At 45.6% G+C, this 22,092-nt stretch overlaps 1 protein-coding gene across 1 annotated transcript; it reads left to right on the top strand.

Annotated features, from left to right (window-relative positions):
* The first annotated feature begins 887 nt into the window (after nucleotides 1-887).
* Nucleotides 888-5,012, top strand: SP8 (Sp8 transcription factor). Its single transcript, XM_015853669.3, has 2 exons — nucleotides 888-1,115; nucleotides 2,029-5,012. Exons 1-2 carry the CDS (start codon nucleotides 888-890, stop codon nucleotides 3,502-3,504), a joined length of 1,704 nt encoding a protein of 567 aa, XP_015709155.3. The 3' UTR covers nucleotides 3,505-5,012.
* The last annotated feature ends 17,080 nt before the right edge of the window (nucleotides 5,013-22,092 follow it).

Genomic DNA, 22,092 nt, shown 5'->3' on the forward strand with positions numbered 1-22,092 from the left:
CATGCAAGGGTGTATCTCCGGGAAATGTTCTTCCCCCCCCACCCCCCCTTTGTGGGTGATAGTATTGATTAAATTAAACCCGAAATTTAAACAAGTGTGCATTAGGTCTGTAAAATGAATATCATTATAGAAGGAGACCAAAGCAATGAAGTTAATTCTTTTTTATTTGTTAAACGGAGTTCCCTCCTTCCCCCACCCCTTCCTCCTCCTGGGCTGGCCCTGTCACGCCTTCTCAACAGGCGAAAATCAGTCAGAGAGAAACGCGACATTTATGGTAACCGTCAGCCTTCAGAGAAAGAAAGCAGTTCATTAATTTACTTCGCTCTTGCTTCGAAGTATGATAATGTACGGTACCCCCAGATCAATAGATATGATGTACAGTCGATATCCCCTCGGAACCGCTAGAGGGGAAGGGATATCTGCCCCCACGATGCCAACGCACCGCGGGGTTCTCCACTGGAGATCACGGACCGGGCCGGGGGCAGCCTCGGCTGCTGGGAAGTTGCGGGGAGCCCGGCCCAGAGCTGCGGACGGGGGGAACGGGAGACGGAGGACGGGGCTGGGGAACGGGCTGAGCAATGCTCCCTCGCTCTGCCACCGCTGCGATGGTACAGAAATGCAAACAGATCCGAGCAGCCTCGCGCGCACCTCGAAGGGGTGGGAAGGGGCGGCCGGGACCAACCAGCCCGAGCGAGAACGGCTCAGGGCCGCCCGCCCTTCCCGGGGCTGCGGGACGAGGGGCGGCGTCCGCTCCGTCGGGGCCCCACGAGGGGCGAACCGCTCCAGCCGCGGGACCGGACCGAGCCCGGCCGAACCGAACCGAGCCGCGCCACGCCGAGTCGAACCGGGCAGAGACGAGCCGGGCCGGGCCGTGCTCGACGGCGCTGATGACCTCACGCAGTCACGTCGGCGAGCGGCGCGGCGGGGCCGGGGATTGGCTGGCGGCGGCTCAGCGGCACTTCAAAGCCAGCGAGGGAGCTACAATTGTGGTGGAATGGGCGGAACTGAGCATTGTATTGCACACCTCTAAAAAAACACTGCCTCTGATTTATCAATATAAAAAAGATCCTCTGAGAGGAGGGCACTTTTGTGTGATGGCAACTTCACTTCTAGGGGTGAGTCTAAGGATTTTTTCTCTTGCTGGTTTAATTAGTTTCTTTTTATTGTCGATTGGAGGGGGTTAAAATAACCCCTGTCTTGACCGGGGCTATCAGTCTCCTCTATTGAGCCTTTTTTTTGTTGTTGTTGTTGTTGCTTTTTTTTTTTTTCCTCCCTTTTTTTTTTTTTTTTTTTTTTTAAACTTAAGTACAAGTGAGTTTCGGAGAAAAGAAAGAGCGAGAGGGGGAAAAGGGGCAGAGTCACTTTGCAAGCGAGCAGGAAAAGGTTTAAGGGCATTTGTAAGAACAGCCCCCAGCGCCCGGGCTGCGCTCTGTGCCCGCACCGCGGCCTTTCTCCGCACATGTGGCTGTTGGAAGGGAAACCCCGGCACCGCCGCTTCTGTCGGTCGCAGTTTCTAATTTGCAACCGACTGTGGCTTTCTATTTCCCTTTAAAATAACACAGCCCGCCGTGTCCAGCAGGTATGTTGAACTTGTGAGTACGTACAGATGTACAGATGTTAAATTGATGTATATATTTAATTACGGTTGGTACGCGAGGCTCTTTAAGGAAGCCTTTTTTCAATTTATTGATTTGATTATTTATTTTTAATAACCCGGCGCTTCACTACTTAACGAACCACCCCGTCTGCCCCGAGGACCGGGAAGCGCCGGGTCCCGGGGAAGGGAACGGCACGAACGCAGCCGCCGCCTCCGGGCTGGTGGCAGCTTTTAAGCTATATCAAAGCCGCGGCACCAGAAGCAACTTTTCCCCCTCTCTTTCCCCCGAGCTCCCGGGGCAGGAGGACCGGCAGCGGATCCGCGGGACCCAGGGCCGGGCCGGGCCGGGGCGGCGGGCGGGCGGATGGCGGTGGCGGTGCAGCTCGGTGCCTGACGCCGGCGGGACGCTCCCGTCCCCTCTGTGCCCGCAGGAGGAACCGCGGGTTGGCTCCACGCCGCTGGCCATGCTCGCCGCGACCTGCAACAAGATCGGCAGCCCCAGTCCCTCGCCGTCCGCCCTCTCGGACAGCGCGTCCTCCTTCGGCAAAGGCTTCCACCCCTGGAAACGCTCCTCCTCCACCTCTTCGGCCTCGGCCGGCAGCTGCGGTGCAGTGGGCTCCGGCCTCCCGGGCTTCGGCGTGGCGGGCGCGGCGCGGAACGGATCCTCGGCGGCAGCGGCGGCGGCGGCGGCGGCGGCGGCCGCGCTCGTCTCGGACTCGTTCAGCTGCGGCGGCTCTCCGGGCTCCAGCGCCTTCTCGCTGACCTCCAGCGGCGCGGCGGCCGCCAGCTCGCCCTTCGCCAACGACTACTCCGTGTTTCAGGCTCCGGGCAGCGCCGGCGGCGGAGGCGGCGGGGGAGGCGGCGGCGGCGGGGCGGCGGGGCAGGAGGCGGCTCACCAGCCCGTCTTCATCTCCAAGGTGCACGCGTCGGTGGAGGGGCTGCAGGGCATCTACCCGCGGGTGGGCATGGCGCACCCCTACGAGTCGTGGTTCAAGCCCTCGCACCCGGGGCTGGCGGCAGGCGAGGTGGGCTCGGCGGGCGCCTCCAGCTGGTGGGACGTGGGCGCGGGCTGGATCGACGTGCAGAGCCCCAACGGGGCCGCCGCGCTGCCCGGCTCCCTGCACCCCGCTGCCGGCGGCCTCCAGTCCTCGCTGCACTCGCCTCTGGGCGGCTATAACTCGGATTATTCGGGCCTCGGGCACTCGGCCTTCGGCGGCGGCGCCTCCTCGCACCTCCTCAGCCCCGCCGGGCAGCACCTCATGGACGGATTTAAGCCGGTGCTGCCCGGCTCCTACCCGGACTCTGCCCCCTCGCCGCTGGCCGGCGCCGGGGGTTCCATGCTAGGCGGCGGTCCCACCGCGCCGCTCTCCGCCTCGCCTCGCTCCTCCGCCCGCCGCTACTCTGGCCGCGCCACCTGCGACTGCCCCAACTGCCAGGAGGCCGAGCGGCTGGGGCCGGCGGGGGCCAGTCTGCGGCGCAAGGGGCTGCACAGCTGCCACATCCCGGGCTGCGGCAAGGTGTACGGCAAGACGTCGCACCTGAAGGCGCATCTCCGCTGGCACACGGGCGAGCGACCCTTCGTCTGCAACTGGCTGTTCTGCGGCAAGCGCTTCACCCGCTCCGACGAGCTGCAGAGGCACCTGCGGACCCACACGGGCGAGAAGCGCTTCGCCTGCCCCGTCTGCAACAAGCGCTTCATGCGCAGCGACCACCTCAGCAAACACGTCAAGACCCACAGCGGCCCCGGCGGCGCCGGGGGACCCGGCGGCGGCGGCCCCGGTCCCGGCCCCGGCGGAAAGAAGGGCAGCGACACCGACAGCGAGCACAGCGCGGCCGGCAGCCCGCCCTGCCACTCCCCGGAGCTGCTGCCGCCCCCCGAGCCCGGCCACCGCAACGGCCTCGAGTGACGGCGGCGCCGCGCAGCGCCGCGCAGGGGACGCGGACACGTAAGTACCCGCGCGGCCCCGTGGGGAGCGCGCTCCGGCCCCGCACCGCACCGGGCGGGTGGCGGAGCTCCGCCGGGGGCCGCCTCCCCTGCCCTCCCCGTCCCTTAGGGACCCCCCGTCGGGTCGCACCGTGGGAAAAGCCACGTTTCTCCCGCTGGAAACCGCAGCCCTTCCGTCCGGGAGCGGCGCCCCGGGGACGCGGTCGGGCGGAGGGGTCTTCCCAGGCTGGGGGCCCCGTGCCGGGCTGCGAGAGCAGCGCCCGCCGTCGGTTCTCCGTCCCGTCGGGACCGCCCTCGTCTCGGTGATTGCCAAAAGCCCTTCTGCTCCCGGAGACCTCAGAGACACGGTGCTCTCCCCTCTTCTTCTTCTTCTTCTTTTTTTTCCCTTTCTTTTTTTCTTTCTTTTTTTTCTTTTTTTTTCCCTCCCCATTGCAGTCATTTACCTCCCCACATCCGAACGTTTTTGCGTTTTCCGGCCCATTCGAATCATTATTTGGATCATTCCCGCTTGAGTGGGAATCGCGAAACCCACTGACAACGATTAGGTTTCAAATCCCCTATTTTTTAAACCCCATACGAATAAAGAAGCACCGTTGGTTGTGAGCGGAGCTGCGGTTCAGATGCCAAAAAGAGGGAGGCCGGGGTGGGGGGGAAGGAGAGGAAAGTGAAATGTTTGTAAAATACATCAGAACCTCTAGGTTTGTACCACGGGGAATCGTTCTAGATTAGTAACAATGACTCCACCAACGTATCGGTGTGAGGTGCAGTTGTCCAGGAGACGATTTTGTATAGTATTTTTCTTGTACATTACTTCCAGTAAATATTTGGAAATATATTGAAGTACACTCGAGCATTTTTTATTTTTATTTTTTAGTTTTTATTTTATTTTATTTTAAATCCTTCTTTTCCTGCCACCAGAAAGCATTACCAGCGCAGCCCTCCTCAGTTTTATTTCTGGACTCGTTTCCTGAAGCGTCCATCAAAGCGCACTTCAGGATATAGGTTTTGCTTGAATATTAATTTAGGTAGGCATACAACTGTAATTAAGCAAACAATATTTGATAAATGTTGAATGACATTTAATTTAATGGAGCATGTACTTATTTGCATTTGCTGGCAGTTCAGGTATAGTCACAGTGAGAGTTCTCCTCTAGTTCCTGAAGTGGGTTTGCCACGACCCATGTATTAATAAACTGTCCGAGTGAAACTGAACTAACGTTGGCCTATGTGTATTTCCTGACAAATAATATTGATAAATGTTAATAAACACTCCCGACACCACATTAGCGGTTTGCCCTGCTGCAAACTAATTGTCTCATTGTAATGTTGAAATAATTTGGATATTTCACATTGAAATGGAAAGCCCTTCGCTGGAACATTTTAGATTTGCATTTTAAATGCATGAAATGTAATTGATTTTTATCTGTAATATTTTAAATGGTATTAATAAACTCCAGAGCAAACATTCTATCCCAGTCAGCTCTTTGCTTTTCTTCTTTCTCACTCCACCGTCTTGGGCAGCGCAATGCTCTGAGCCCTGTGGCACACTCAGCTCTCAGATAGTTTCTTCCATAAGGGAAATGCAATGAACTGAACCCCGCTGTACGCTGTGCCACTTCTTGGGTAGCACCAGGTGCGCACTGGCAATTCTGCTTGGCGCACTAGGAGAGGAAACGAAAGGAAAAGCGTCAACACTGCTTGCATCTTTCTTTTCTATTTCTATTTTTACTTTTATCAATTTTTAGAATCATTACTCACATTGAGAGAGGCTGATGTGATGCCGGTATATGAATGAGAATTATTTCTTTAAAAAGAGCTCAGGGTGGGTGGGAGGGTTAAACTTGCCACCTCCTGCTTGATCGGGAAGCGTTGTCTTTGGGTTTTGGCAGTGACTCCCAAGAGCATTACGTTAAGCACCTTATCAGGCAGATTGTGTTGTTCCCTTTGGGAAATGGGGGCCCTTCATGCTTCGCACCATCGATGTGCTGAGAGATTGGGGTAGAGCTTGGAATTGGCATAGAAGAGGGATCTCTGTGAAGACATAGGAAAGCACTTTCTTGTGACAGTCCTACAGAGCAGCATTAAAACACGGAGCAAAAGCAAGCAGGCTACTCGGCTCCAGTGCACTTGGGAGCTGTGTATGGTATAGACCTGTGGAGGGACTTTTAAGGTGCATTGGAACCAGGATTTGCTCTGCTTGAGTTTCTCTGAGCTGCTTTCTGAATGTGTGTCATTACAGATGCAGCCATCAGGGGCCTGCAAAGTTTTCTATGGAAGCAAAGCAACAGTTTGCTCTGCATTTTTTCCTCTCTTTAAGATTATTATTACAAATGTAATGTGGAAATGCAGCAATGTACCAGCACCAGATTCCCACTGTGGGAGTGAGGAGAGGTGTTACCTGCTACTTTATTCCTTGTGGGCACCAGATGAAAAGGGGACAGACGAATGGTACCAGTGCTGCTTCTCCAATATCCCCTCTGAAGGAACAGCCACCAAATGCCACCAGCTGGGAGCCCAGTTATCTGTTTTGGAGCAGTGACAAACTCATCCTTCCTGGGAAGGAGCTGCTGTGTTGCTCTGGGATCTGTAAGAACACACATTTTTTCTTTCTTTCAGCAGCAAAACCCGGCACTTGAAGACTGAATAGCTCCTTTTGGTCATTTATTTCCTTTTACTAAACCCCTCCAGATAGGGGCATTGAGCTGTTTGATAGGAGCCGGGAACTTGTCTGGCTCTGTGCAGATGAAGGTAGAGCTAAACCAGTTTGCTGACCTGTGGGTCAAACTGGCGTCCATCACCATACCTTCCAGCCTCCCGTTGGTGATTGTGGCCATTCCCGTTTGCTCTCTGACCTTTTAAGTCTCTCCCCTTCAAGCTCGTAGCAATGTCTATCGAATTTTGCGTCCCCTTTTCCCATGATTCTGCCTTTTCATTGTCATTTTCCTGTTTAACTTTTCAATAGACCAGTGACAGGAGTTGCACACAGCCCGAGCTATTCACAGCATCACTTCCTCCCTGCTCGATGCCTTCCCCACTGCTACCAGCCTGAACGGGGACCAGGGGCTGCTGGTTTCTTTGCCTCCAGGCTAGGGCTGAAGAAATAAAAGACCGCATCCTCGGTTTGTGAATGCGGTGCTCAATTCAGCCCCAGACTCTTCCCAGCTGCAAAGGTGCTGAACGCGGCACAACCGATCTTTCAGTCCAAACGCTTACAGGTAGGCACTTGCCAAACCCTGCCATGCTCCAGTTGCGTTCTATGGAGTGACCTCTCATTTAGCTATGGGAAGAAAGAGCCAGGAAAATGTGTGAACAGATTAGGTGTGTAGTTGTGTACACTCCCACAGAGTGTGGTAAGAGGATCATTTTTGCTGAACAGGAGCAGCCTTCCCTTTCTCAGTGTAAATCAGGGTCTGCTTTCTTAGCTTGCTCCATTTTGGCTCATTGTACTAAAGATATGTATACATTAAATCCTCAGTGTTTATGTGGAGAAAAGCATATAAATGATTTAACACTGAGTTTTTGACTGTTTGAGTGGTGACTTCTCCAGGTAGCTGGTTATCTTGGGTTTGAGTGGATGGGGAAATTGTTACATCTCAGGGAATCATGCATAGAGAAAACCTGTGTCACTGAGGATAATTCCTGTGTTTCCTGTTCTGTGCTTTTCTAACTGCTGCTTGAAATGATTCCCCCCCTTTTTTTTCCACAAAGGTATTAGGGAAATAGAGGCAAGTGGTAGGAGCTTTACCGGAGCACACTAAATGAGGTAACTCCATTTTACAATTGTAGAGTTCGAAACAAACCAAGGATCTGCCTTACTCCTCGTATGATGAACAGTCTCCCAGAGCTGCGTGCTCGGAGTGCTGCAGCTGCCGCCGACGGGCATCTCTCTTGGGAGCCACCTGGGGCTCAGCGCTGTGACATTCCCGGCTTTCAGTCTGCGAAGAGCTAAACGCTGCCGCGTAGTTTTCGCAGGTGCAAAAACCGACGGCTCCAGAGCGCAGCGCTGTGGGACGGGGCAGGAGGGACCAGCACTGTGAGCAGAGGTGACACGGAAACGTCGTCCCTGGGTGGGGAAGGAACACAGTATGGGCGGGACCGAGAAGCGCCTTTGGAACAGTTTTTGCTGTCGGGGAGCAGGAACGCCGCTCCAGTTTCGTTCGGAGGGTGGGCGGTGGGAATTAGTTTTCTTATTTTATCGTCAGCGCTCTGGAACAGGCGGCTGCTCTCAGCGGTGCCCGGGCTTTCCCTGCATCACCACCCAACTCCTTCTATCGGGGGAAAGCGAGCTGCCCCGCATCCTTCTCCGGCCCTTCTGCCTCGCTGCCTGGCTCCCAGCCTGCCCGACCCTCGGAGCTGCGCCGCGGGCTCGCAGCGCCCCCCGGTGTGCGCTCTCCGGCGCGGTGACCCCGGGGGTGCCCAGCGCGTTCCTCCCCGCTCCGTCGGAGCAGTGCCTCTCCCATCCTTCCTTGCCCGGGCTCCTTCGAAGGTGACGCTGTGTATTCACGGGGCAAGCGGCTGCTGTGGGCAGAGGTGTCCCTTGAAGTTTGCGGGTGTCACCTGGCAAATAAGCAAGGCGTGGGAGGGGGGAGATGGCGGGGGGGAAGGGAGCAGCTGACAGGATGGCAGGGGCTGCTGGCTGCTGTGAAACTCACACGTGCCGTGTAACTTGAAGTCAGAAGCAGTGTTTTTGTGAGTCATGGTGGGGAGAAATTCTGTGTGCGTGGAACAAGCAGAGCATATTCCTCCTGCCCATTAAGCAGAGTGTATTCCTGTCCACAGTGAACACTGCTCTGCTCCTCAGCTCTGCAGTCTTCTTATAAAGATTTATTTTTCTTCTCTTTCTTTTTCTTTCTTTATATATATATATATATATATATTTAAAGAGTACACTGTATTAAATATTTTTGTGCACAGCCTATTGGAAGAGGGCTGAGCGTGGCTGGATGGACTCACCCTCCTTTGCCAGATCTTGCCTCTCCCAGCTTTGCTGTCCTCTGAGATTTGCAGGGTGCAGAAGTGCAATGGAAGGGACACAGTGAGCAAAGGAAAAATGGAAAGGTGAAGAGAACACTTTTGGGAGTCCAAGCGAGCATTAATGCTGCTACTTTCCTGCAGATGCAAGAGCCTATGGCCAGGTTCTAAACTAAGGAAAAAAGTTGTGATACTCAGAACTACAGGGGCTTTTTCCTCTGTACTGCTTCCCATTGCTGCACACTCTTCACATGCTTTTAACTCCTTGGCCCCCTCCCCTGCAACCTTCAGAGATATTTTTTTTCTGATGATCGTACCTGCTTTGCTTTGGGTGCTCCAGATGTTTCCACTCTGAATTGGAGCTTAATGTGCTTATCCATTTACATAGGATAGAACAAAGCTGAACAGGGAAAATGCCAAACACAGAGTGCCACTGCTCACTGTGCCGCATGCAGTGACGCACTGCTAACTCCTCACAGCCTCCTCTGCACTGGGACAAACACATCTGTCAGGGAGCTCCAGGGCAGGACTTCTCTGTGAAGCACAGGTGTCTCTTATACATACAGTGACACATCCCCTGCTCAGCAGCCAGCGTGGTTCATCATTGTCATGCTCCACTCCTGGGATCTCCAGCAAACAGTCCGCTGCTTCGACCCCCACCTTGACACTGGGTCACATCTACAGCACACCTACAGTACGTGGGGCACGGAGCCATTGACCTGTGGGAACAGCTGCAGTCTGCTTCCTGTTTTGCAGATCAGAGAATGTTTGGATGAATGAATGAGTTGAAAACACATGCAAACAGCACACCTTTGTTAGGAAAAAGAGCTCTAAAAGCTCTCTGATCTCTGAAAGACTTGGGTCCTGGAAAGTTTGCACTTGCTGAGGACCCCGTTGTAAATGTAGGTGCGATGTATTTGTAGTCCTGCATAATCCTTTCTCTCTTCTCCCTTAATGACACAGAGAAGCCAAAAATCAGTCTGACCTGTTGCTACTCCTGGATGAAAAAAAATGCACACAACTTCAAAACTGTGATGTGGATATTGCATCTGTTCTGAACAACCACTGTGTGCCCAGTTACAAAACACATGGAATGTGAGGGTTTATTGTATTTTATAGACATTAAATCACCACCTGGCTAGCATTTACATTCATGTCAAGCCCTGCTAATTTTCACTCGTTGTGGCTGATATTAGGGTTGGTTTTTTTTTTTGTCTCACTTTATGAGTCAGGTAAGGAAGTTGATGGACTTCTACTCATCAGCCGAGATGCTAAGTTAGCAAATCTCTTTCCTCTTGGCTGTTCAGTGTCCCAAGATACATTCTATTCAGCACCATGACGTGTCAGAGAGTGCATATAAAATGTCTGTTACAAATTTATCTAGGCTGAAATAAAGACAAGAATGAAAGATTTTCCTCCTTTGGCCTCAGCAATTTCTATTCTTAAATGCTCTGTTGCTAGATATTTCTTGTTTTCAGTAATACCATGTAACATAGTTGCAGGCAACAGGAGAGGAGAAACTGATATTGCTATTCAGGCATGCTAGTCTACCAAAATTCAGTACATTTAAATTAAACCTGAAAAACAAAAGATGAAAACCAAAACTGAGAATCAACTATGGCTGATTGTTTTAGCTGACATCTTTCTTTTTCTTTTTCTTTTTCTTTTCTTTTTTTTTAAGGTGATATTTTTCTGTTTTGTTTTGATTGTGCAACCACGTAGCAAAAAGACAACTTTATTTTGTAGTTTAATTGCTGGCTTGCTACCAAGATGCTGATAGCAGAATTAACAGGAGCTTAAAATAAAATAAAGAAACTGAAGAAAATACACTTACTGTCATTTTTCACTGTGTAAATGGTGGGAAAGAAATGAAAAAGGGACCAAAGAATGAAGTATGAAAGAAAATAATATTCATTATTTTGTAAAATTCTTGTTGAATTGCAGTTTCTGATTTTGGGCCAAGCACACATTTCGTTGTCTGCTATTGTGTTTAAAATAAGATGTCTGAATTTTGTCATTTGGCAGCGGGGTAAAGAACACTTGTAAAGCCAGGCTTCGTTCAAGAAAGCTATGTTACAAATACCTTCATATAATTTATCATGTTTCTACAGGCACAGAAGGCATCACAAGGCAATAACTGTATCTACTAGATACATTTTTTGGCACATAATTTAGCCGCACCTCCCCTGCTAGTAGGAGTCAGACTAAATCTGATACCCATCCCGTACCCCACCTTTGGCCTGACTGTTTTAACTTTTCTGTACTGAGCTGTGCTCAGCCTTTACGGTAAATGTTTCCCTGTCAGTGAAATGTTGATGTTACAGGGGCTCTGAATGTGCTGAAAATTCTGTATGATCTTAGGCTGTGCCTTTGTGGGAAGGCGCTTAGCGGGTGAGAGAGGCAGGGATTATCCTTACAAGTAGCTCTGAAGGCTACCTTTGCTATGTTGCATCCTCTGTCAGCATGGACTTCTCTATTTAATGTTTCAGTGCCTTATGAGACATAACCTGTATTTCCAGAGAGCACAGTGCCAGCAGAGAAGAAGAACAGGAAACACAGCGTGGGCACTTGGATGCTGCCAAAGGACGGAGTGCCTTGATGTGAGCTTCCACACGCCCTCGGGCCCTCTAGGGCTTACAGCTCAGTGTCGCCCTGTTGGGTCCCTCCCCAACTTGATCCTGTCAGTGTACTTCCAGGATTCTCCTTATACACTGTCAGGGTTTGAGTCCCCAAGTAATGTGCATTAAATCCCCTTTTATGAGAGGAAGGGGAGGACAAGAGCAGGAATCTCCCTTTCCCACAAGATCACTATGTAAGTGCCCGGGACTCCACTTGGAGGGGCAGTCACAGCAGAGGTGCCTGAGCCAAGAGGAGAGAATTTCGGTCACATTGCCCCTGGGCATTATCTGAATAGGAAAACGCACACGGGTAAATCAAACGGTACTTCATTCCTCCCGGATTTACACCAACCAACAAAGAGATTTGTATCTCTACAGATATGTAAACTCTGATGAAAGCTTAATCTGCATGGAAACGCTTACACAAACTGCTGAGCTATGCGGATAGCCTAATGTGTAACAAGATGTCAGCTGGGTCTTCTCTTTAACTGGTACACAGTAACAGTTTGCACTACTGAGCTGCTGAGTTTTTGACTTCTAGAATGCTGACTGCCTCTCGAAGCAGCCAACAGATAAGAAAGATCCTGTGAGGAGAGCTATGTGGGCAGACTGGCAGTTTGATCAAGTGAGGCATTCTTTTTTCTGTAAGAAATGGCTTCAAAACAAAAACAAACTTAACTAGGAATATACATCACAGGCAAACTTGATCTGTACATTTTCAGTTAGTACAAGAATATGTCACAGTATGGCTAAAGACTACCTGCTCTCATGAGGCTGCAAGCATCCTGATGCACAAAGCTTGTCTGTGTTACTGAGGTAATGGGATGCAGCATTCTAATAAAGGTAGTCAGAAGAGGACTGGACTCAACATTAATTCACTAACAAAAGACAGTTCAGTGGAGAACCTGGTACAAAATCGCTTGCCATCTGCAGTGCATATTATTTTTCTTAAAAGGCATTGCCTTACAGCCTAGTTGCCAAGCACAGAATTATTCTGGAATACTTTTTTTCTCTGATAAAGCTGTCAGCACATTTTTTTTCCAAGCTGATAGAACATTAGATGTCACTTCTATCAGGTGGGAGGGAATCCCACATACCGCAGACCCTGCCTCAGGCCCAGCTATATTCCTCTCTGAGGGGAAGCTTGAGTGTAAAATCACAACAGTGGCAGTATTCTGTGTGGCAGGACTATAGCAGTGTGGAAAGAATCATACCTAGAGTGGATTTAGGGCTATTTAGGACTCTTTCCTACTAAGGAAGGTGCAGCTCTGATCATCCTTTTGAGTCATGAAGCCAAAATGCAGCAGCTGCAATAGGTAAGTACACATTATGCTGGAAGAATAGTGGAAATGTGCTCAAGTTACACTGCAGTTCAAAAAAATACAGTACCTGGAGTACTTCCAAAATTAGCCAGGAAAGCTGTGTATATAAACAGATCAATTTTCCTATCTAGAGAACAAAACTGATACACAGGGCAATACAACCACCGTAATAAATCCGAACTTAATAAGTAGTCTGGTGATTTCAGTGAAACTACAAACCTTAATTGGTTTTATTTGTAAAACTAATCTGAGAAAGATTTCACATTTTTACAGCGCTTCCCTTTTGAAAGTTTCAAAATGTACTTTCTGAAAATAAAACTAAAGTGAAGCTGAGGCAGCTAGCTAAAAATCACAAATAAACTCTGCAATACTCGGAAGCTTTATGACTTTTTCTTGTGTTTCTCACACAGAAAAGCTCCTTTTAGCAACAGTAGGCACACTGATTAAGTCCATTAGCAGCACGGGAAGGCTGTCTAAAGACTTTAGGCAATAATGAACTGGGTGCTCAGGTCAGTACTGCTCCTGTCCAGTATAAGATCATAGAACGGACTACATCTGTCTGGCAAATCTCAGGTGAAATTACTACTATCACAACAGGTGTCTGCTTGAGGATCTAAACAGACAAACAAACACCTTTCATACAGACACATTCATTATTTGTTCCCTGAAGTATCTGTGACAAGTTGGAACAAGTGAGGAGGACAAGAGCATGGATGGTCCCAGCGAGCAGTAATATCTCCTTGCAGGGTAAGTGACTATCCCACTTGGAGGTTCCCAAATGCTGCATGTTTTGGGTTTTCTTTTCTGAATTTGAAAACGTAAGTCATACATTTCCATCTGGACCTCCAATTCCCTGAGCTGTCTCACATACTAAAAGAATTCAACACCATGCAAAGAGGCATCCAAATGCTTCTGACACTCTCATCTCACACCAGCCTGGAGAGAAGGAATGGAGGAGTAAGGGATGGTTCCCGCAGTTCTTGAGAACAAGTGTTTGCAAACTTGGCTGAAATGAGCCAAGTTCAGATTCCAAATTAGAAAGCTTTATCTGTGGTGATAACCATTTATTGCAATTAAAGGACCAAATTATTGGAATCATCACCAGAGGCTACATTAAAACTTACGCTAATAATGATTATTTAATCCCTTTAATAATAATTATTACTGTTTTCTAAAAGAAATAAAATGCAATCTCAGCCTGATTTAATTTAGGGAACTCCATGACAAGCATGATAGAGGTAATCACAGACATCCTCTTCAGTGACTTTGCTCTTTTTGAATCTATGGAGATAAGCCAGCAAGTGGTTAGCCTCAAAACTGCAAAACTGTCTGACTGCTGGGGGCTGTAGGGCACTTCAAATTGTATTTATCATTTCACACTCTTTGAGAGTTGGATTAGGCCAACCATGAACTCCTGGTTCTATTCTGGTGAGTTCCACCATCACACCATACTGGGATATGATTTGAATAATTAGGAATGAGTGGCCTATTGATTTACTCTTCCATATTTGCATAATAAAATTGAAATTTGTTTAGCTTATTCCTTGATCACTAGGTGAAAATCTATACTTTTAGGAAAAAAAAAATTTTTGTTACTTTTAGTGATTAATTAATTAATTTAATTACTGGAAATAAAAGCGCTGACTTCTGCAGAACTTTGTTTTATTGTTGGTGGAGAATCACGTTTAGCTTTCTTTTTGAACCTGATTCATGGCCCACTGAAATTTATAGGAGCCATTCATTAAGCATAACAGTCTTTGGAATGGGTCCCTTGTGAAATGGAGTGTTCAGATGAGAACAGATGCAATCATCTTTGGGTTTTTAAATACTACAGCTTGAACTTGAGTTGTTTGCATTCACATGAAAGTGCACTGACTCACCAAAGGTAATTTTAACCATTGAATGTATCTATCTACTAACTTTTATTGATTACTTCCCTTTGAATCCTTCCAGAGAGCAGATGTCCAAATGGAATTTTGTGTAAGTTTTCCCTGGTTGTGGATGGTTGTGGATATATTCAGTATTTTCATTAATGACCAAGAGGGGAAAAATGAGTTTGCTTATTAAATTTTCAGACAATATCATTCAATCTTGAGAAGGATTGGAGGACATGATGAGAATTGAAAATGATTTTGAATAACTGATAAATTCTCTAAAAAATAGGGTGATATTCAGGTGGGAGGAATTACCCAGTGGGGAATTATCAGTTGCACAAGCACAGACTGGGGGATAACCACAATAACCGACCAGGTTTTTATGGAAAGGAATATGTGAATTCACAGTTGATCAAAATATTAACATGAGTCAACAATGTCACGATGGTGCAAAAAATACTCCTGAGATATGCTGAGCGAGAGTGGGATAGGATAGGATACAAGACATGATAAACAATCGTTCTTCTCTACTCAGCAACCTTTTCAGTTCCAAGGAGAATGAAGATCAGATTGCCGATGGTTAGGCATTTTCACCACTGGAAACCCAAAAGAACTATTTGAACAAATATCTTTCATGAATAATACTGCTATGGCTGATCTCATCCTGGGGCTGAAGGACAACCAGTTTGAGTCTCTCAGGAGCCTTCCAGCTCTGCATAAAGTGGAGTGTGCCAGACAGTAGTAAAGTCCCTGCTTGGAGAATACAGTTTCATGACCATGAGGGGAAAAAAACAAGCTCATTACTTTGAGCAACTCTTTTTCAGCTTACTGTTGTTGATGACAACAAGATGTACAACAACAGATGACTGTTACTCTTGACAAATACTGTTAGAGGCTGTCTTGTATTCTTATGTATTTCAGGCCAAATTCAGGGAACTGTTTAGTAACTTAATTTGCATCTCAGATAAAATATATAACATTCAGATTTAATATTTTTGTCTCAGGCTGTTTGAACATACTCTGGCTTAGGAAAAATAATCTTGTAAAAGTTTCCACATTCCTTATTAATTTAAAATGGTAACATTTTGTGAATATCTTCATTCTTGTACTATGAAATGAGGGCACTTCATTCTAGTAAATACATTATACTTTGGTATACAGCAAGACTATCCTTATCTGAGAGAGCTATAGGTCTGGTTTAGGCAGTCTACTTGCAGGTTTAATAAGTCTTTTGAGTGAGATGGGCCTGCCTTTATTCTCAGCTTTGCACACTGCAGTATGAATTTGTTAGGGTTCAGTAAATGCTTTTAGATCTTTCTGCCCTAGACTCCCAGCTGGGGTGTGTTTGACATAAGCTGGATAGAAACATCTCATGTACCATTACTTATGTATTTCAGTCAAGTTCATTCTTTATTAAACAAAGATATAGAGATTGTTTAACTGTAAAAGTTTCAAAGATCTTTAATGCTTTGCTACATCTTTTTAAAGATGAGTTTGCAACTTCCTAAACCCCTGGTAGAGTCATAAATGGTAATAAAATATTAATGTTAAAAAAAATAAAATTAAAAATATATATGTATATATATACATATGTGTGGCTTCAGTGGTACTGTGGGTCAGACAATAAATGAAAAACAAAAGTCCCTTGATTTTCCAAACTATCGGTAAAGTTGTGATCTTTATGGAAATGGTGGTGAATCCCTTAGTGCACCAAAGGATTCAACAGCACAAGAGGAAACCTCAGAGAAACCTAAGCACTTATGCAACCTGTTTTTTAGACAATACATCTGGTTTGTCAAGAATACTTGTTTTATTATCATTTCATATTTTCTTGGTGCTGTGGGATACACCTCTCTGAGAGGGATCTACTATGGATATCTGTTACCTGTGATCCGTTTCACATCAGGATTCAAGCGCTAAGCCTCCGCGAATCCGGCCTGGTCCAGCCGGGGCCCATTTAACTACACGTTCACACCAATTATGGTGAATAGCTGAATGGCATTTTATTATGCGTGTTAGCGGTTTAAATAAGCCGCTATCTACTTCATCTACACCCCTTCTACATATGCATAACCCCTTCTACATATGCATAACTCCTTCTACATATGCATAACCGAGCAGGGGAGGGCCTATCGCGTTACATCCCGAGTGTTTGTGCACGCCTAATGCAACAGATATCCAACTGTAGGGTACTTTGCCAGAACCGATAAACCCACCTGAATTCTCTAAAAGGGATCTGTAGCAGTTTAAGTTGGAACTAGAAATTGTTAAAGGACTGAATATTGTCTTAAATTTCAACTGAGCAGATTTTGTTCTGAAATCAGAACAAAATATTTTACAAATTTTAATTAGTTTAATTTGAGCTTCCAGGTCCATTACTGTAGTCAATAGTATCAAGGGCTCACTTTAATGATTTAAACCACCTCTTACAAAAATTAACGTAACACCTCGAACAACAATTTAAGATTATACAGCTAATTAATTATATTTGTTCCTGTTAGCTCCAATGGAGTCTGTTCACTTGCATATTTTATGGAGTAGGAAAAGATGGGATAAACACTTGAGTGAGAAGCTGAAAAATTATCCACAGCTCACATTCATATTCAGCTCAATATAAAAAGTGTGTATTTATTATCTGAAGGCAAGCACACTGATCAAGTTAAAAGACTCCTAGTCCTACATAGGACTAATGTGCTAGAAAAAAAACACACCAGGTTCAGGTAAGATACCACCCTTCTGGTACCAACTACTCTGTCTTTGTTTTTCCACCTGACAGCTCATTTCTAGAGAAGACCTCAAGCTGCTGATACTCCATGACAATATTTGTGCATTTACTAGATTAAAACATACTCCATGTTTTGTCATCACCAATGGAGTGTTTCCATTATTTTTCAATTAGTAGCAACTATAGAATATCTGTACTCTGCTGGTGATGGTCCATAAGTGATTGCAGTAAGTTCATTCCATCCTGGACCCTATCAAGAGCTCGTGCCAACATCTGAAGAAAAATAAGAAAAGTTATCCAAGAAGATAAATGATTTTAACATCCTCTAAAATGAAAATCTAGATATGCAAATTGAGGCAAATTAGGCTGATAAGATCTATTTCTGCAAGTCTACATGTGACACCTCTACCAGTGGCTAAATAGGGAAATAAAGAGCTTTTGAAAGTCAGTTTTACTAAACTGGGAATCTTGATACATTGCCTGTTGCACAAAGAAAGTCTTGGTGGCAAAAAAGTATTTATAGCAACAAAGATTATCAGAGGGATGGAGCATCTTTCCTGCCAAGACAGAGTGAGGGATGGAGGATTGACTTGAAGAAGAGAAGGGTCTGGGAAGTTCTCACTGCAGCTTTACGGTACTGGAAGGGAGACTACAAACAGAATGAGAACCAGCATGGTCCAACTGTGATAGCACAAGGGGAAATGGCTTAAAACTAGACGAGGGGAAATTCAGGTTAGAGGTTAGTAAGAAATTCTTTACTCAGAGGGTGGTGAGGCAGTGGCACAGGCTGCCCAAAGAAACTGTGATTACCCCATCCCTGGAAGTGTTCAAGGCCAGGTTGGATGGGGCCTTGGGTAGCCTGAGCTGGTGGGTAGCAGCCTTGCTTATGACGGGGCTGGAATTAGACAGGCCTTTAATGTTCCTTTCAGCCTAAGCCATACTATGATTCTCTGATCCCACATGGCTCGACCAGTGTCCAATTAAAATAAAGTTGAGGTACACAGAGCATTGAGAGGGCACCAAACTATACAAAAATAAGTGATTATAGGCCTATGTATATACTATATATACTGTAACACAACAGACAGCCTCCTACCTCTTTCCTCTTAGATTAAGCATCTGTGTCATCCCTGTACTGCTGCTTTCATTAATTACATGTTTTGAAAATAAAGTCTGAATTTTCCTATTCTAGACAAAACCAGAAGGGTATCTGTGGAGATTTACTGCCAGAACTATAACTGCCTCCGTGGACACACTTACTCCTTCCATCCTCATGGGGAATTAGAGTGGTATAGTTAAGCTGGTAAATTTTCCTATTCAGACAGGCTCAGACATCTCAAGAAACACAGCTAAATTAAATACTTCTCCTAGGGGAGCAGTATATAAACATACATTCATCAGTTTTTAGTTATAACCAGGCACACGACAGACAAGTTTAAAACACAACAACCTGCAGCTGTTCTTCAAGGGTGGTTTCTTTCCTGCCATATTCTGTCATCTTTCATTCATTCTGTAAGCCACAGACCAGCTTTTAGAATGCTGGCTGTTTGTGACCCTGGGCCCAATTTTGTAAGGTGAAAAACCAGAAAAGGAAAGACTACAAATTTTTTGCTCCCATAAAACTGAAGTCTGGTAATAGCAGAGCAAAAATGTCAGAAGTGCAGGATGAAATATGGATAGTTGTCTAGTGAAAGATATTTTGCCTCTTCTACAGGAGTAAGATTGGTGTTCGGTAGAGAGCCTATGCTGCTGCTTATGTAGCTTAGAGAGGCATTGAAAAAAAGGCTTTTCTTTTTTTTTCTTTCACACTAAATAAGTACTGAAAGTACACTAGAAGAACAACAGAAGCTGCTTTAAAATTACTTTCCATACCCCAATTATTTTAGAACATACTCTCAGTGATATATAATCTTACTGTAATCCACAGGAAGCTTTCAAGTAGAATCTCTATTCAAATACAAGAACATACACAAAGTGCACACAAGCCCATGTCTTGTCTGAAACCATGGCTAAAGCACTACTCAAAGTGAGTTTAGGTCATGAATATCTTGACAAGAATAGGACAGTCCATACTAGAATAGTCTTTCAAATATCACATCCAAATGCATACCTTGCTCTTATTCACCTGCTTGTATGAAGATCTCAAATCCTCGAACCAGATGCTTGCTTTTGTAGGCTTGTCTGGTTGCCAAGATGTTCACTTCTGAAATCACCTTCTATATCTCTAATGCTAAGGAAAGTCATGACTATCCATTCCTCTGTGTCAGATATACTGGCTTTTGCTGCTCTTTTGCTGTGCACCATTCTAACTGTTCATCTAAGATTTCGATAAGTATCTTATTTCAATCAAATAAAACCAAAATTATTCAAAAACACCACAGATCCCATCAGTTGCCCTGCTACGAATTCTGCAAAAAACTAAACCAAACCAAACCAAAACAAAAAAACCCATAGAACAACAACTTCTACAATTTTATTTTTACACACTAGTTTGAACAATCACACTGGAAGTGCATTGTGGATGTGTCTAGAAAACTTCTAAAACATCAAAAAATTCTACTGTGGAAGAAAGTACTCAAATAACTACTTGCATTAAAATGGCAAGTAGCAGGCTTCAACAAAGTCTGCAGTTGTTCCAAAAAATTCCTGTGCACTTAGTTTCATCAGATCATAATAACATGTTGGGCTTTGGTTTGCATTTATGAGAATGACTGTAATTTCTTTTTATTCAAGGAGACTGGTAGAGGGTTGAAAAGAGAGTAAAGAGTTACCAGTTTGGGAGACATTTTCTAGCTATATTAGACAAATCATATATGCATGTTGTTCTATTATTTCTAATTATTTCTATCGAAATGACAACAGATAACACAACAAGCACAAAACCACCACAGAACAAATTCTCACCTAAAAAACACTATTTTCAGCACAGTCACCAGCATTAGCTGTGCATTTTCACTAGCAATGTGTAAGAGCCTGCATGCCCTGCTCGTAAAAATCTGTACCAGTGGAGGTGACCCACTGTCACTATTGCCCCTGCTGAAAGGCACCACCCACCGCCTCACTGTGCTCACATTCAGTGTTTGGTCTCTAGAAACATTCATCAAACTTCAGTGAATGTCAGTAGGTACCATTTCTTCCTCAAGGGGGAATTCAGTTCCATCCTTTGCTCCATATGCACTTCCATGTCAGATGCCATTTTGTCAGAATTTCCCTCTGCAGCCGTCAGTCACATGGCAACAAAATGTAACAACATATTAGTGGGAAGGTTTACTCTCCACTACCATACCACCACCATCAGCTTGTGATGTCAAAGGCAAACATAATGAAATAGGAGGGGTTGCTTTTTGAGCAACCCCCAAATTTAGCAAAGTTAAGATAGCAATATAAAAATAAAGCAGAAACTATGGACTAAAACAGTGTTTGGAATTTTGAGACCTAACCAACCACTTTTCCTCAGTAAAGTGTTTCTGGCAGAAACTAAAGGCAGTTTATCTGTCTTGCCAGGAGTAAACTGGCAGAGATCTGTGGAGGTCAATGGAGTAATGGTGAAGAAAAGCAACATAGCAGCCCTCCTGATCTTATTCTGAAACTTGTTGGTGCTTATTTTTAAGCTGGTCAATCGAAACTGCGTCCTGTTTTATTACAGATTAGCAACATTCAGCTTCAGTAGTTTAGTGATAAGTCAGTACTTACTGACTAAGTAAACATAGTCAGTCAGTTGTGAAAATTACATGTGGTGTTTCAGAGCCATCCTGACAAGTGCTGCTGCACATCCCATGAATACTGCTGATAGAGAACTTTTCTGCAGTTTATTAAGCCCATTTGTAGATGTCATGAAGGGGCAGAATGACCATTATTCCCAGAACACTTCATGGTATTTCAATTCCTGCAGCTGTAGCTAGGCAAACTGTAATGAAATCAGCAGTGTAGCTCATTGCAGTCTGAACACTTGCTCTTCCATGGTATGACTATGGTGAAGCTTGTTTCCCTCATCTCCAGTTTTTGACAAGAGCTAATTTATCTGATTTCAGTTTTGAGGGACAAGCTTTGTAGGAGGGGGACATCTCAGTGAGATGGATGCACAAAAGAAATGCCACAGAGTTGTAAGCTTCCATCAGCAGTGATGCGATCAACAATCTTACGTGCTACATATGTTCTAAAAGCTAACAAATCCGTTAGATTGTTCTCTTAACATTCTCCTGTCAGATTAAGAATCTACTGCACACCTGTTTTTACAAAGAGCCACTATACTGAGATGCCCTCAAGTATTAAATTCACCAAAGATTTCTGCCATGTCCTTGAAATACTGGTGTGGGTGTAATAGTGAGTAACTGCTCTGAATAACCCTTAATAGCTGTTCTCTAGTTTTGTTCATCTATAATATTTAATTCTAGGTCTGATGCTTAACACTTCCAGGAAAAGAATTTGCTCAGTGTTTGCATGGAAATGATGGCTAAAATAATTTCTTTGCCTCTATGTAGGGGAATGTTTGATGTCCTGGAGCAGAACAATTTAAAAACACTTGCATGGAACACAATTATGTAATTACATCAGCCTTTGGGCTCTGAAACTCTTCAGATTTAAATACCACATGACTCACTTGTGGTCTGAGTGCCCATCTCTACAATCCCTTCAAAAATATACCAAGACACAGTGAATCCGCTATCCTTTTACAAAACATGTCATCTTCTAGCCATCAATAAAACAGCAGTGTGAGATAGGGTAGTGTTGAGTGTGTAATTAAAACTCCCACTTCAGCTGTGTCACACTTGGTCTGAACTTTGTCATTTTAGGTTATGGACTTACTGCTTACATGTTTTCTGGTTATCAAAGGTTGCAGTGGGATACAGTTTGTTTGTTTTTTTTAATCTGAGGTTGTTCTATAGTGAAAATATTTTCCTTTCCATAAGAGTTCATTCTCCTGGAGATCTAATTCTGCAGTTTGTTCTGCACAAGTAGTTAACTGCCTGGTAGGGCTACTAGGATGAGGCTGCTTCTCTGTGAAGAAGATGATGGATTTGAGCCTAATGAGAGGATGTG

The sequence above is a fragment of the Coturnix japonica genome, chromosome 2, assembly GCF_054131305.1.
Source record: "Coturnix japonica strain WE chromosome 2, WE-NBRP24, whole genome shotgun sequence".
Taxonomy (NCBI): Eukaryota; Metazoa; Chordata; class Aves; order Galliformes; family Phasianidae; genus Coturnix; species Coturnix japonica.

What these genes read in the sequence shown, in the direction of transcription:
- SP8 (XM_015853669.3), top strand. Translation starts at nt 888, where the DNA reads ATGACCTCACGCAGTCACGTCGGCGAGCGGCGCGGCGGGGCCGGGGAT. An exon ending in TGGCAACTTCACTTCTAGGG is followed by an intron (nt 1,116 to 2,028) that starts GTGAGTCTAAGG and finishes CTGTGCCCGCAG; the next exon opens with GAGGAACCGCGGGTTGGCTC.